The 16,396-nt window shown below is 46.3% G+C and overlaps 1 protein-coding gene across 2 annotated transcripts in view; it reads left to right on the plus strand.

Moving 5' to 3' along the window:
- Window positions 1-16,396, plus strand: part of dync2li1 (dynein, cytoplasmic 2, light intermediate chain 1) — a 58,724-nt gene that overhangs the window by 8,490 nt on the left and 33,838 nt on the right. For both annotated transcript variants that reach the window (XM_070889341.1, XM_070889340.1), the window contains exons 5-6: window positions 3,768-3,856; window positions 9,692-9,878. In XM_070889341.1, the coding sequence (XP_070745442.1) occupies window positions 3,768-3,856; window positions 9,692-9,878 (276 nt within the window). The remainder of the gene's footprint in view (window positions 1-3,767; window positions 3,857-9,691; window positions 9,879-16,396) is intronic.

Genomic DNA, 16,396 nt, shown 5'->3' on the forward strand with positions numbered 1-16,396 from the left:
CAGTAAGCTTTCCCTTGTCTCTGGAATATCGCCGGCGCTGATCGGATTCCAAACGGGCATCTGTTATAAACAGAAAGACCTTTGTGCGTGTTGATGCAGGTGAGGGCCTTCGATGATTCCCCCAGTTCCTGCGCCATGTAGGCTGAAGTCAGATCCAGCTTCGTGAACGTCTTTCCTCCCGCCGGTGTTGCAAAGAGGTCGTCGGCCTTTGGTAGTGGGTATTGGTCCAGCAGGGAAAAACGATTGATAGTTAATTTGTAATCGCCACAGATTCTGACGGTGCCATCTACCTTGAAGACTGGGACAATAGGACTGGCCCACTCACTGAAATTATGCCCTCTCTTTGCAGCCGGTCTAGCTCAAACTATACTCTTTCTCTCATCATGTACGGTACTGCTCTCGCCTTCTGCTGGATGGGTCGCGCCCCCGGAATTAGGTGGATCTGCACTTTTGCTCCTTGGGATTTCCCGATGCCTGGTTCAAACAGCGAAGGTAATTTGTTTAAGACCTGGGGATACGAAGTGTTGTCAGCGGGCGATAGCGCTCGGACTTCGTCCCAGTTCCAGCGTATCTTTCCCAGCCAGCTCCTGTCGAGCAGCGTGGGATCATCGCCCGGTACCACCCAGAGTGGTAGCTTGTGCACCGTTCCATCGTAGGAGACCTTTACGGTAGCACTGCCGATTGCAGGAACCAGTTCTTTTGTGTAAGTTCTTAGTTTTGTGTGAACTGGAGTTAAGACTGGTCTTGAAGCCTTGTTGCACCATAACCTTTCGAAAGACTTTTTGCACATGATGGACTGGCTCGTGCCCGTGTCCAGCTCCATTGACGTTGGGAGTCCATTTAGTTCAACATTCAGCATTATTGGGGGACAATTCGTGGTGAATGTGTGCACCCCATGTACCTCTGTCTCCTCGATCTGAGGCTCTGGTTCGTCATGATCCTCCGTGGATCTGTCCTCCTCTGCAACATGGTGGTTTGCAGGTTTAACAGGCTTTTCAGCTTGCCTGCACACTCGTTGGAGGTGTCCCATTGTTCCACAGCCCTTGCAAATGTACTCTTTGAATCGGCATGAATGGAAACGATGATCACCCCCACAGCGCCAACAAGGTGTTAATGGCCTTGCATTCATCACCTTTGATGGTGGACTCTGAGACATCTGTGGACGTGGGGCTGCAGGTATGTGTGACCTGCCCTGTACGTTACGATTCAAAAACAATATCACTTTGCTCGCATTACTTGTAGCAGCACTTGTGTGCTGAGAGATTTACTTTGTATTGTCACTGGTGGCAATGAACGCCTGGACTATCGCTATGGCCTTACTCAAGGTGGCAAATGCCAAGTACGAAAAAGTCTCTGAGCATGTGCTCCAAATGTCCTTCAAATTTGCAATGTCTTGCAAGGTGTCTTAGCTCGGCGACATAACTCGCCACTTTCTGGCCTTCAGACCTTTTGTAGGTGTAGAACCGGTACCTCACCATCAGAATGCTTTTCTTCGGATTCAAATGCTCTCGGACCAGTGTGCACAAACCGTCGTATGATTTCTCCGTGGGTTTTGCTGGAGTGAGCAGATTCTTCATGAGGCCATACGTTGGTGTCCCACAGACAGTGAAGAGGATCGCCCTTCGTTTGGCAGCACTCTCTTCCCCATCTAGCTCGTTGGCCACGAAGTATTGGTTGAGTCGCTCCACAAAAGTTTCCCAATCATCTCCCTCCAAAAATTTCTCTAGGATGCCCACTGTTTTCTGCATCTTTGGGTTCGCTATCTGTATCTCGTCGCCAGTTGTTATGTATGGAGAAAGAGTCAGACTGAACACTGAGCTCAAAGTAAAGTGTGACCTTGGTCTTTTATTGCATGTCTCCAGAGTGGCTCTCCAACCAGTGAAGCCTCCTTAAATAACTGTGCTCCTAAGGGATTATGGGATCCCTTGGGACTCCAGGGGATGAGCCTTCTGGTGGCTGTACAGAGTAAATACAAGTCCACATATATAACAGATGTATACCACAAAAAGCAAGGGACCCAGTACTGAGCCTTGCGGAACCCCACTGGAAACATTCTTCCAGTCACAAAAAGATCCATCAGTCATTACCCTTTGCTTCCTACCTCTAAGCCAATTTTGGATTCAGCTTACCACTTTGCCCTGGATCCCATGGGTTTTAACTTTCGTGACCAGTCTACCATATGGGACCTCATCAAAGGCTTTGCTAAAGTCCATATACACTACATCATACACACTGCCCTCATCGACCCTCCTGGTTACCTCCTCAAAAAATTCAGTCAGGTTAGTCAAACATGATCTTCCCTTAACAAATCCGTGCTGACTGTCCCTAATTTATCCTTGCCTTTCAAAATGTAAATTTATCCTGTCAGGATTTTTTCCAATAATTTTCCCACCACTGAGATAAGGCTGACGGGCCTGTAATTACTTAGCCTATCCCTTTCTCCCTTCTTAAACAAGGATACCACATTACCAGTCCTCCGGCACCGTGCCCAAATCCAAAGAGGACTGCTAAATTGGATTAAAAGCCTTCCTTAGATCCCACTTAATTTGGACTGCATTTTTGCCCTGAAGGTCCCCAGGCTATCTCCAAGATTTGTAATATGTATGCTACATCCACATATGATCCTTAATAGGAGTTACAGATCTTTTATAAGCTGACATGCCTCAAAGAAATAATAGATTTGACACAGCCCTGTACTGATTGAATGTAGCTGTCATGGTGGTAGCCTCTGAGGATAGCTTGCCTTGCTTCAAAGAGTAATGTTATGACACTTGTAGGTATCATAACACTTATAAGCAGGTGTTTAGAGGAATAATTTGATTCAAAATGTATAATTAAAGGAATCTGCGAACAGCCATTTTGCATTAGTGTTTCGCATACAGATGTGCAGTAATGATGATCTGAATGGGGAATGCTGCCAGTCATCCCCACCACAGTGGAGCAGAACTTCATATCATGCAGAAATTCTACAGAAATGGTCTGTTCCAAACTGCCTCTACACAACTTTTAAAGATACATTTAGGGAGAACTGATTTTTAAAAAACGGAACTTTTGGATAAATCCATTCATTTATTGATTCAAAGATTCATCGAAATAATATGTGCCTCTCAAATTTTTGAAGGAGGTTGTTTCTAGTTGTGAAATTTTATTGAGTTTTCACACTGAATGCATCTATATGGTCGGGAATTAAAAAAATTTAAATACATTGTAACCTATAATAAATTTAAATTTGTTTTCTTAATCTGGTTTAGCCTTAAAAGTAAATTGTAACTGCATTTCAGGAGATATATGCTTGATGAGTACAGGGTACTATCAATTTTCTGCCACTGGAGGGCATTGGTATAATTTGCAACTATTATGCAAGCTACACAGTAAAGGAATGATTGAAATTCGAAATAAATTACGGATAAATGTTTAGACCCATATGGGGTTCTGAAGAACTGAGTTCTGACAAGGATGTACACCCAAAACATTACCCTGATAGCAGGGGACTGTTGTGTATTTACAGCATTTTCTGTTTTACTGTACAGCAAGGTACACTGATGCTATCTAGTGGTCAAATAGCACAGAAATGTCACAAGCATATAAGGGCTGCAGGTTACCATTTGCCCAAAATCTAAAATCATTACTGGATTGGCATCATCTCTTTTTAGAAAAAAAAGTTAATATAGTTGAAGCCAAGGGTAACATGGGATTTTATATGTTACTGTGTAATATAAATTTAATTTTAAGCATCTCATTTATCTTTGTATTGAAACTGTTTACAGCCAAAGGATATTGCTCACTTTTGGGAACTAGGTGGAGGAACATCGCTATCCGATCTTGCTCAGATTCCAATCACTGTCGACAGCATAAGGTTTGTGTTGCTGTGTGATTCTGAGGTTAAATACTACCAGTAAAATATTAATATGTAAATCAAAGATCTGTTTTTACCAGACTATCTTCGTTGCAAATTTTTATCCTTGCTTTGCTTTTTATTTTGTTGTATCGTGGGGAAGTAACTGGCAATTGCTTAGTACCTCACTAGAGTTATGCAAACCCATGCTGAGGCTGACGTCTGTATGGGAAAATTGTATGGCCCTTGTTCTGCCACTCTGGTGCTCCAACGGACTTTTCCACCCACGTTTGTTGCAATTTTATTTAGGACCTTTTTTTTTAAACCAAAAGCTATACTATATGTGTAGTTATTATATAGCTATTCATTGCACTAAAGATACATAATGCGCCTACATTATAGATTTTTAAGAATATTGATAATTATTTTCTTCCCCTCTTTTTCTCCCCTTCAATTTTCTCCTCCGGAGGGTAGGCAAGTAAGAAAGTAGCTCCCAGAACTCTGCTAACAGTGCTCTAGCCGAACTCCTTCAAAAGTTTACAAGACCACACTGAGATTCTTTGCCTACCAGTTGTCATCCTTTTCTATGAAGAAGTATTTGACCTTTGCTTGGTGCCTTTCATGATTTACCCAGCTGAGGTTACATATTTACTTTGTGGGGAATTGTAAGTGAGGTTCTCCTTCCCATCGCTATATGCCACTGAGCTGTCTTTAACTAGCTGCACAACAATACAGCATCTTTAATGTAGAAAAACATCCCAAGGTGCTTCATGCAAGCATAAGGCAAAAGTTGACACTGAGACAAAGAAGGAGATATTAGGTGAGGTGACCAAAAACTTGGTCAAAGAGGTGGGTGTGATATATTCTTTGCGACATCACGAACACACACATACATAAGATGGTTCTACAGGAACTTGTCATGTGACCTTGTCACATGATCCTTTTATTATATACATCAATAGTTGCATTACCACAGTAGTCCACTAGATAGAGCAGTAGTCCACTAGGGGGAGCTCTAAATTACAGTGGGTTTTAATGAGAGGGAGGTGGAGAGTTTTCGGGAGGGACTCCAAGGGCTCAATTTTACCCCAAACCGTTTTTTGCGTATTGCAAAAATTACACCTGTTTTTCTCGACTAAAAATACTCCAGAAATATTTGTGCCAAGTTTCCTCACTGTAGTTTTCAAAATTGGCGCCGCGCAGCCTATCCAGTCGTCTCGGGAGGTGGAGTCTACTGTCTGCGCCGAAAAAAAACGATGCCCCACCTTCTGCGCATGCGCGGGGAAAAAAGGACGTTTTTGACGTTATTCCTATGGGCACGCATGCGCAGTTCAGCTCCCGGTCTGCAATCGGCCATTTTTAAAGAGGCAGTTGTGTGTGTGAGAACGTTGAGTGCTATGTGAGAACATTGGAAAATTTGAAGCTGCAATACAAGATGCAACACGGTGCAAGGATCAAAAATTTCTTACAGGATGAAGTGGAGGCACTAGTTACTGTGATTGAAGACAGATGGCAGGAGCTGGACACCAGCAGAGGTCACACAAAAGTTCCACCCAAAGAAATTAAGAAACGCTGGAACCACCTTGCACGAGGTCTGGAGGCCAGTGCAAAAAAAAGTGGCAGGACCTTGGTCAAGTTTGTGTAAGTAATATTTTCAATGCAATTGTAATGTAAATGTGACCAGCTGTATATGTCCCACCCAGCAGAAAGACACCCTCTAAAAAGTTGTCGTTTTGTCTTTGCAGAGGAAGGTGGTACATAACAAAAGGTAAAGAACTCCAAACAGGAGGAGGCCCAGCAAATCTGCAGTCACTGACACCCTTGGAAGAGAGGGTCGCTGCTTTGATGGATCCTGCCTGGAGAAAAGCAACCACCACTGCACAAGCTGGGCCCACACTCGAAGGAGAGGGTAAGTCCTGCAAATTCCACAGTCTGGCTTTGCTAAATGTTAAATACTGCGCGGGCTAGCCGTGCTTCGGTTCATGGGGATGTCTCCGTCGGCTATGCTTTGGTTGATGCAATGTGCTATCATTCATCGTGGTCCTTCAAATCAACCTGATGCCTGCGCTGTCTGAGCCTACTCATGCCACCAATCCTGCCCCCCTCCTCTGCTGCTAACCATTTGTCTGTGTTCTGTTATATTTTGCAGAACTTCAGGCCAACCCTGACGATGCAGAAGAATATTTGGACGAGGACAACAACGGGCCTGAAGAGGAGAACATCTTCCAATCCCACCTTCCAGACCAAGAACATGGGGGGTAGGTGGAGGGGATGGATGAAGCCCCACCTCTTGTATTCACTTTGGAGGAGGTGCAGGTGCCGCCCATTGAGTTGCTAGCCCCTTCCCTGACTAGTGGTTTGAGTGTTGATGGGACATTCCATGGTTTCCCATTGTCCGAGGCTGCGAGTCCCAGTGGTGGGTGCAGCGAGGCACTCCCAGGGCCTCACCGTCCGAGGCTGCAGGTCCCAGTGGTGGGGTGCAGCAAGGCACACCCAGGGCCCCACCGTCCCAGGCTGCTGTTTCCACTGCGATGTTACACCCAGGGTGAGGAGGGAAAGGAGAGCTCGACAGTGTTCTCCTGTGGTGCAGGATCTAACAGATGTGGTTCACGTGATGGCAATGAGTGCGGAGCATTGACTTTATGCAATCACTCCTGGACGCCATCAGTGGGGTGGGTGATGAGGTATCAGGACTGTCGGAAAAAGTAACAACACTCTCACGAAAAATGGGAACGATGTCCGGGACCATGAGTGAGGGAATATTTCAGTCAGCTGAAACCATGTCAGTGAATATGAGAAAGGGAATGTCACAGGTAGCTGATGCACTGTCTGTGAACATGAGGGAGGGAATGTCACAGGTAGTTCAGACACTTTAGCTCAACATTAGGGAGGGAATGTTGCAGGTAGTTGAGACGCTGTCAGGGCGCATGAGGGACAGCATGTTGGAGTTAGCTGCTGCAATAAGGGAACACGCCCAGACCCCGCGCCCATTGACAGAATCAACTGCCAGTCCCACTCTAATCCCCAGACCAGCCTCTGAAGAGCCCCAAGCCAGGCCCTCCACATTTACCGCCTTCCCCCCACACCCCCCCCCCCTTTCAACAGGTGCGAACTACCTGAGATGTTAGAAAGTATAAGCTTGGTACCAACCCCAGAAACACTGCGCCACCGCCTGCGGGCAGGGGTGGTGGAGTCACCAAGACCAGAATAAGGTGGAGGAGAGATGGGTGCAGCCTTTCTTTACTGCTACTGTTGTTATTATTGTTGTTACTTGTTTTCAAATTAAAAGGTTTTGTCAGTTATGTAAATTTACAAGTTTAAAGTTTGGAAGTGATCTTAACAGGAAACTTTAAAGTTTGATTCAAGAATATTTTTATTTAAGTTAAGTACAAATGTTTGATAAAACTTTTGAATAAAATATATTTTAAATTATAACTGAATCATTTACATTATTTGTTCCATTATTAACACAACTTTTGAAGTAAACAAGAATTATTTCCATCATTTGTTCATTAACACAACACAACATTACGGAACAGGTCCAAACAGTAAAGATGGTCCATGTGGAATAGTTGCCGCTGAGCCTTCAGGCAGCAAAGCTTTCACAGATGAGCTGCTGGCGCAAGGCTCGAGCAATCGTTAAAGGGGTACGATGGCCCGCCCTTCTCCACCGTCGTGCTTCGGGTTCAGGTACTTGCATGGCTTCCTTCTCCTCCTCCTGCTCGTCATCTTCATCTTCCTCATCATTATCATCAGCCACTTTCGCCGCAGTTGGGTCTTCTACTACCAGCTGCTGCTGCGTCATGATGGCTAAGTTATGCAGCATGGAGCACTCAACAGTGAACTGACCGACAATCTCAGGGGTGTATAACAAGTAGCCTCCGGGCTGGTCCAGGCATCGGAAATGCTGTTTCAAGATGCCAATGGTCCTCTGTGATGCTGCGCGTCGCAATGTGCGACATGTTGTATTCTCAGTCACCTTTCGTCCGTGTTACGTGTAGGGGCGTCATGAGCCAGTGGCGAGGCCGTATCCTTTGTCTCCCAGTAGCCGGCTCTGCCCTTCTGGCTGCTGCTGAAACATGGCAGATATAACGCTCTCGTGTCGGATGAACGCATCCTGGGTGCTCCCAGGGTATCTTGCACCGACTGACATGATGCGATGCATGTCGTTTACACACGAGCTGTACATTAATGGAGTGGAAGCCTTTTCTGTTCCTGTACATCTCGGAATCCTCCAAAGGTGCTCGCAAGACGATGTGGGTACAGTCAATGCAGCCCTATACCTTTGGGAAGCCAGCAATCCTGGAGAAGCCCATAGCCCTGTCACGCATTGCCTGGGCAGTCATGGGGAACTTTACGTAGTCATTCCTCCGGGCATATAGTGCAGCAGTCACCTGCCGAATGCAGACATGTGTTGCATGTTAATGGTGCACACATGCCCAATTGTAGCTTGGATGGATCCGGATGCATAGAATGAAAGTGCAACTGTAACCTTCACTTCAACTGACAAAGCAGTCTTCCTGATGCTTCTAGGTTGCAGGTCTGCTTTCACCATCTTACAGATCTCAGTTACAACTTCTTTGCGGAAACGCAGCCTTCTGACACAGTTTGCATCACTCACAGGTACGAACGCCTGTCTCGATATACCCGAGGTGGGTAAGACCTCCTGCCCAGCACCCTACGGGCTCTGAGGTCCTCGTGCGATGATGTCGAATCAATTGTCTCCTCCGCAGCACCATGATGCAGGAGGCTCACACAAGGTATGACATTGTCAGTATTGCGCCCATGCTTAAATTTTACCTTTGCAAGAAGCTCAAAATGGCAGGAAGGCAGGGCAGGTTCTTTGTGTTCTCTCCCCAAGGTCTGTGTGGACCACACCTATGTCTGACCAAGTGCAGTGATCGGTAACTCCCAAAGCCCCCCTCCCCCTACCCCGGGCTCATTGCAGTCTTGTGATTTCTTCCGATCACGTTCAACAGCACCTTTCACCCTCCCTAAACCCCCCCCCCCGGGCTCATTTGATGCCTAGTGCAGTCTGCAGTCTTCCGATCGCCCCCCCCGAGCTTGTTTTGCAGCCGAGCCCCTTTGTCTGGGTGTGGGACGGATTCTGTCAGCCGACGTTCCAACCCTGTTTGAAGACATTCAGTGGTGTCGTGGAAGTTTTTTAAAAAAAAAAAGAAAAGTTCAGAATTCCATCAAATTTCCATCTACTCCGTTGTAAGGTAAAAAAATGTAATCTTTAAAGTGTTCTTATCTCCCTCCCAAACTTAGATGAAAAACAATGACGTCTTTCTGCGCCGATTGTTCATTGTGTGCTGCTTACTCTTAACTCACCAGAAGGTTTTTTGGAGTGGCTTGATACGCCGACCTAGGATAAATTTTTTGGGGGCAAACTTTGAAAAATGATTAAAATCTGGTGCAGACCTGAGGTAACACTCCCTATGACTTTAAAAAAAAAACCTTAAAAAAAAATCGTAACTAACTCAGTTACACTGGCGCAGATTTGTTGGGGAAACTTTAATTTAAAAACTTACACCAAAAAATGCGGCGTGCGCCAAAAAAATTGTGCAAAAGACCGGGGAAAATTGAGCCCAAGAGTTTGGGCCTAAACTGCTGGGATTCCTCAGGAAAAGAAAACTATGTGAAACACAAGTGAGATACCATATCTATATAATTTGCTGGCTAGCCCAGCAGAATTAGTAACTTTGTCACTTGTGTGCTATGCAGTCACCTCCGATGGATGTGATATCACAGGGAGATCTGTGTGATATGCTCTATAGAAAGGTTCTACTGTTTATCAATTTTTAAATGCATTCAAAGTAATTAAAGGCATCTGTGATGTTTCAATTGAACTAGGACCCTTTCTATTGTTTTGGTTTTGGATCTTTCCAAACCCAATGAACTATGGCCAAACATGGAGAAACTGCTGATTGTGACGAGGAACTGTATAAACACAGCTATACATGAGCTGAGCAAAAAAGATTCTATAAATGTAAATGAGATCAAGCAAAGGACCTGGAAAACATTGCAGAAAAATCACCCGGTGAGTCCAGCTTCGGAAAACTTTCTATAATATCAGTAATCTAACATTCAGTACTTCACTTTAAAAAAAAGATTGTATTTATTGCTGTTTAGCGCATGAGGAGTCAAGACCAGGTGCAGACTTCAGATTAAGCCAATATCCTGGCAGGTGGGGTGGGGGGGTTGGTGGTGGGAGGGTTTAAACTAATTTTGCAGGGGGCTGGCCACATTCCAATGTAGCTTTGGAAAGGAGAAACAAGGTGCACAAAAGATTGGGAGAGACAGATAGCACTACAGTAAGAAATGGTACGGCATTGGGTGGGGTCAGACTAAGAGAGAATACAAGAAGGTCTAAGAGAGGGTTACAGTGTGTAAATGTGCGAAGCGTGGTAAATAAATTGGTGAGCTGCAAATAGCCACATGTGAATATGATGTTGTGGCGATAACAGAGACTTGGGTCAAAAAAGGGCAGGATTGGGTACAAAGTATTGCTGGATATAAGGTGTTTAGGGAAGGAAAGAAAGGTGATAGGTGGCAGTATTTATTACGGAGAATATTAGTGTTGGAGAGAGAGGATGTCCTGGAAGGGTCAAGGACAGAATCTATTTGGTTAGAGTTAAGAAGCAATAGAGGTGCCATTAGGTGTATTCTATAGGCCACCAGCTGGTGGGAAGGATATAGAGGAGCAAATTTGCAGGGAAATTACAGAGGTGCAAGAACTATAGAGTAGTGATAATGGGGGACTACAACTCTCCGAATATAGATTGGAATAGTGTAAAGGGCAAAGAGGGGCAAGCATTTCTGAAGTACGTTAAAGAGAACTTTCTTGATCAGTGCATTTCTGGCCCAAGGAGGAAGGCGGCATTGCCTGGTCTGGTTCTGCGGAATGAGGTAGGTCAATTGAAGCAAGTGTCCGTAGGGGAACATTTAGGGACCTGGCCTGTGCCGGATAAAGGATTTTGCCAGCCGAGGGGAGATCACGTTAAATTGGATGGTACAGGTACTGAGCAAGTGGATATCGGGGCTGGCTGGCCTTGGGCTGGAAGTGCGGCAGAGAGATCGTGGGCAGTGGGGGGGGGGTGGTGGTGTGTGGATCGAGAGGTCAGGCCAGCAATTGTGGGAGTCTGTAGCAAGGAAGGACTTCAATTTGCTCATGTCGGAACGGCTGGGAATGGTGCCGCGCGAGGGGTGGTTGCCGGATAAGGGAGGTTCATAAGGTTTAGATTAGCTTTGGAAAGGGACAGCGGGCAATCCAGAGTAAAAATACTTAATTGCAGGAAGATCAATTTCAGTGGGTTTCATCTGGCCTGGGTAAATTGGATAGATTGGCAGGCAAAACTGTAATCGAACAATGGGCTGCCTTTAAAGAGAAGTTGGTTCGGGTACAGTTGAGATGCATTTCCACGAGGGGAAAGCTCGGGCAACCAAAGTCAGAGTTCCCTGGATGACGAAAGAGATAGAGAATAAGATGAAGCAGAAAAATAGGACGTATGACGGATATCAGGTTGAGAATACAAGTGAGAACCAGGCTAAATGTAGAAAGTTCAAAGGGGAAGTGAAAAAGGAAGTAAGAAGGGCAAAGAGAGTATGAGAATAGAATGGCAGCTAATATAAAAAGGGAATCCAAAAGTCATCTATAGGCATATAAATAGTAAACTGGTAGTGAACATAAGAAATAGGAGCAGGCCATACGGCCCCTTGAGCCTGCTCCACCATTTAATACGATCATGGCTGATCTGATCATGGACTCGGGTCCACTTCCCTGCCTGCTCCCCATAATCCCTTATTCCCTGATCGGTTAAGAAACTGTCTATCTCTCTCAAATTTATTCAATGACCCAGCTTCCACAACTCTCTGAGGCAGCGAATTCCACAGATTTACAACCCTTTGAGAGAAAAAATTCCTCCTCATCTCAGTTTTAAATGGGCGGCCCCTTATTCTAAGATTATGCCCCCAAGTTCTAGTCTCCCCTATCAGTGGAAACATCCTCTCTGCATCCACCCTGTCAAGTCCCCTCATAATCTTATACGTTTTGATAAGATCACCTCTCATTCTTCTGAATTCCAGTGAGTAGAAGCCCAACTTACTCAACCTTTCCTCATAAATCAACCCCCTCATCTCTGGAATCAACTTAGTGAACATTATCTGAACTGCCTCCAAAGCAAGTATATCCTTTCTTAAATATGGAAACTGTTATGTATGTAAATCTGTAATTACCATGTCTTATCCCCTGGAGTCCCAAGGGATCCCACAATCCCTTGGGAGCACCTGTATATAAGGAGGCCTCACAGGCTGGAGATGCACTCAGATCTGTAATAAAGGATTACAGGTCACACTTAGTTTGAGCTTGCAGTATCTAGTCTGACTCCTTATCCAAGACATAACAGAAACCCAAACTGTATGCCATATTCCAAGTGGGGCCTCACCAATACCGGGAGATGCTGGGAGATCTCAGAGATGCAGTAATCGTGACCATCTTTTTTTTTAAAATGGGACAAGTCCGCCTGCAGCAACTACAGAGGAATCTCCCTGTTATCAGCCACTGGGAAGGTCATCGTTAGAATCCTCCTCAACCGTCTTCTCCTGTGGCTGAGGAGCTCCTCCCAGAATCACAGTGCGGATTCCGACCACTACGGGGTTCAACAGACATGATCTTTACGGCGTGACAACTGCAACAGAAATGCAGGGAACAGCACCAACCTTTGTACATGACCGTCTTTGACCTTACAAAGGCCTTTGATACTGTTAACTGCGCAGGACTATGGAGCATTGCAGCGAGGAAGATCGAGAATAGGGTTGGCACGATGATGCAGCCCTGTTTGGCACCGGTTCGGACCTCCTCCATTTCGGCTGCCCCCAAAAGTTTGTCGCCATCCCCCGCCTGCTCGACGACATGTAAGCCATGATCCTGACCAACGAATCCACCACCGATCCACGTCTGGACCGGGGTCAAACAGGGCTGCATCATCGCGTCAACCCTCTTCTCGATCTTCCTCGCTGCAATGCTCCACTTCACATTCAACAAGCTCCCTGCTGGAGTGGAACTAAACTACAGAACCAGTGGGAACCTGTTCAACCTACATCGTCTCCAGGCCAGATCTAAGACCATCCCATCCTCTTGTTGTTGAGCTACAGTACACGGACATCGCTTGCATCTGCGCACATACAGAGGCTGAACTCCAAGTCCTAGTCAACATCTTCACTGAGGCGTACGAAAGCATAGGCCTTACACTAAACATCCGTAAGACAAAGGTCCTCCACCAACCTGACCCTGCCACACAGCACTGCCTCCCAGTCATCAAGAACCACGGCGCGGCCCTGGACAATGTGGACCACTTTCCATACCTTGGGAGCCTATTATCAACAAGGGTAGACATCGACGATGAGGTTCAACACCGCCTCCAGTGCGCCAGCGCAGCCTTTGGCCTCCTGAGGAAGAGGGTGTTCGAAGATCAGGCCCTCAAATTTGGCACTAAGCTTATGATCTACAGGGCTGTAGTGATACCTGCCCTCCTGTATGGTTCAGAGACGTGAACCATATATAGTAGACACCTCAAATTGCTGGAGAAATACCACCAACGATGTCTCCGTAAGATCCTGCAAATTCCCTGGGAGGACAGACGCACCAATGTTAGTGTCCCCGATCAGGCCAACATCTCCATCATCGAACCACTGACCACACTTGACCAGCTCCGTTGGGCAGGCCACAATGCCTGATACAAGACTCCCAAAGCAAGCACTCTATTCAGAACTCCTCATTATCATAGGCAGTCCTTCGGAATCGAGGAAGGCTTGCTTCCACTCTTAGAATGAGTCCTTAGGTGGCTGAACAGTCCAATACGGGAGCCACAGTCCCTGCCACAGGTGGGACAGACAGTCGTTGAGGGTAAGGGAGGATGGGACAGGTTTGCCGCACATTCGGAACTCCTACATGGCAAGCGAGCCTCAGGTGGGCAGAGGAAATGTTTCAAGGACACCCTCAAAAGTCTCCCTGATAAAGTGCAACATCCCCACCGACACCTGGGTGTACCTGGCCAAAGACCGCCCTAAGTGGATGAAGAGCATCCGGGAGGGTGCTGAGCACCTCCAGTCTCGTCGCCAAGAGCATACAGAAAGCAAGCACAGGCAGCGGAAGGAGCGTGCGGAAAACCAGTCTCTCCACCCACCCTTTCCTTCAACGACTCTGTTCCACCTGTGACAGAGACTAACTCCTGTATTGGACTGTTCAGTCTCCTAAGAACTCACTTTAGAATGGAAGCAAGTCTTTCTCGATTTCGAGTGACTGCCTATGATGATGACCTTGTATAACTGTAGCAAGACTTCCCTACTGTTATACTCCATCCCCTTTGCAATAAAGGCCAAGATTCCATTGGCCTTCCTGATCACTTGCTGTATCTGCATACTAACCTTTTGTGTTTCTTGCACCAGGACCCCCAGGTCCTGCTGTGCTGCAGCACTTTGCAATTTTTCTCCATTTAAATGATAACTTGCTCTTTGATTTTTTTTCTGCCAAAGTGCATGACATCACACTTTCCAACATTATACTCCATCTGCCAAATTTTTCCCCACTCACTTAGCCTATGTCCTTTTGCAGATTTTTTGTGTCCTCCTCACACATTGCTTTTCCTCCCATCTTTGTAACATCAGCAAACTTGGCTACGTTACACTTAGTCCCTTCATCTAGGTCGTTAATATCGATTGTAAATAGTTGGGGTCCCAGTATTGATCCCTGCAGCACCCCGCTAGTTACTGATTGCCAACCCAAGAATGAACCATTTATCCCGACTCTCTGTTTTCTGTTAGTTAGCCAATCCTCTATCCATACTAATATATTACCCCCAACCCCGTGAACTTTTATCTTGTGCAGTAACCTTTTATGTGGCACCTTGTCAAATGCCTTCTGGAAGTCCAAATACACCACATCCACTGGTTCTCATTTATCCATTCACCCTGTTTGTTACAACCTCAAAGAATTCCAGCAAATTTGTCAAACACGACTTCCCCTTCATAAATCCATGCTGACTCTGCCTGACTGAATTATGCTTTTCCAAATGTCGTGCTACTGCTTCTTTAATAATGGACTCCAACATTTTCCCAAGCACCGATATTAAGCTAACAGGTCTATAGTTTCCTGCTTTTTGTCTGCTTCCTTTTTTTAAAAGAGGCGTTACGTTTGCAGTTTTCCAATCTGCTGGAATTCCCTGCCTAAACCCCTCTGCCTTTCTACCTCTCTTTCCTCCTTCATGATGCTCCTTAAAACCTGCGACTTTGACCAAGCTTTTGGTTACCTGTGCTAATTTCTACTTATGGGGCTTGGTGTCAAATTTTTATTGCATAATACTCCTGTGAAGCGCCTTGGGACGTTTTACTATGTTAAAGGCGCTATATAAATTCAAGTTGTTGTTGAGTATTGAAGACTGCCTCCAGAGTGGTCCAGGCATCGAAAACGCTGCTTGAGCACCCCTATTGTCTGCTCGATGATGTTGCTGGTGGCCGCATGGCTCTCATTGCAGTGATGCTCCGTTTGTGTGGTGGGTTTGCGGAGGGGGGTCATTAGCCAGGTGGCTAGGTCGTATCCTTTGTCTTCGAGCAGCCAGTCGTGCCCTGCCCTTGGCACAGTGATCTCATGCAGGCTGGCTAATGACCCCCCTCCGCAAACCCACCACACAAACGGAGCATCACTACGATGAGAGCTATACGGCCACCAGCAACATCATCGAGCAGACAGTAGGGGTGCTCAAGCATCATGTGCACTCCATGGATAGTGAGCATTCACTGCGAGGATGCGCTGCTTGTGGTCGTACACCAGCTTCACATTTAGGGAGTGGTATCCCTTTCAGTTTCTGAATACCCCTGCGTTGTCGAATGGTGCTCGCAAGGCCACGTGTGTTCAGTCAATGGCTCCTTAATCCCTCGGGAAGCCCGCAATCCTGCCAAACCCACATGCCTGCTCATTCTGACTCTCCCTGCTCATTGGGAATGTTATAAAGTCCATTCTGCGGGCGTACAGAACCTTTGTGGCATGGCGAATGCAGTGATGTGCAGCATATTGAGAGACGCTGTCTTGTCCCCGATGCAGCCTGAAAGGAGCCGGAGCCATAGAAGACCAGCGCCACAGTGACCTTTACTGTGATGGGAAGCACAGTCCTGGTGTCAATGTGAGGCTGCAGGTCTGCCTGTAGGAGGCAGCCTTCTCACATACTGCCCCTCAGAGAGCTGGAGGTATGAGCGTTGCTGCCTGTAAATCCCTGGAGGTTAAGGCATCTTGTCCCGACGTCGACGGCCTCTCCTCGTCCGTGGTCCGACATGGCCAACAGTCCTTCTATCTTGGCGCCGCCTAACAAGGGCATGGAGTAGGCAAACTTTGTAATGCCCTCATTAAATTATTTCACCTGAAGTTGTAAGGACCCTGTAATGGCAGATAAATCTGCCGCTTTGAAGTTGGAGGTTCATGCAGCTTGCTTTGCGAAAACGTTGCACTCAATGTTACCTCCGATTTAGAATCCTCCTCCTTCACTTTAAATATGCTGTAAATTTCAC

This window comes from Pristiophorus japonicus, chromosome 9 (genome assembly GCF_044704955.1).
Source record: "Pristiophorus japonicus isolate sPriJap1 chromosome 9, sPriJap1.hap1, whole genome shotgun sequence".
NCBI lineage: Eukaryota > Metazoa > Chordata > Chondrichthyes > Pristiophoridae > Pristiophorus > Pristiophorus japonicus.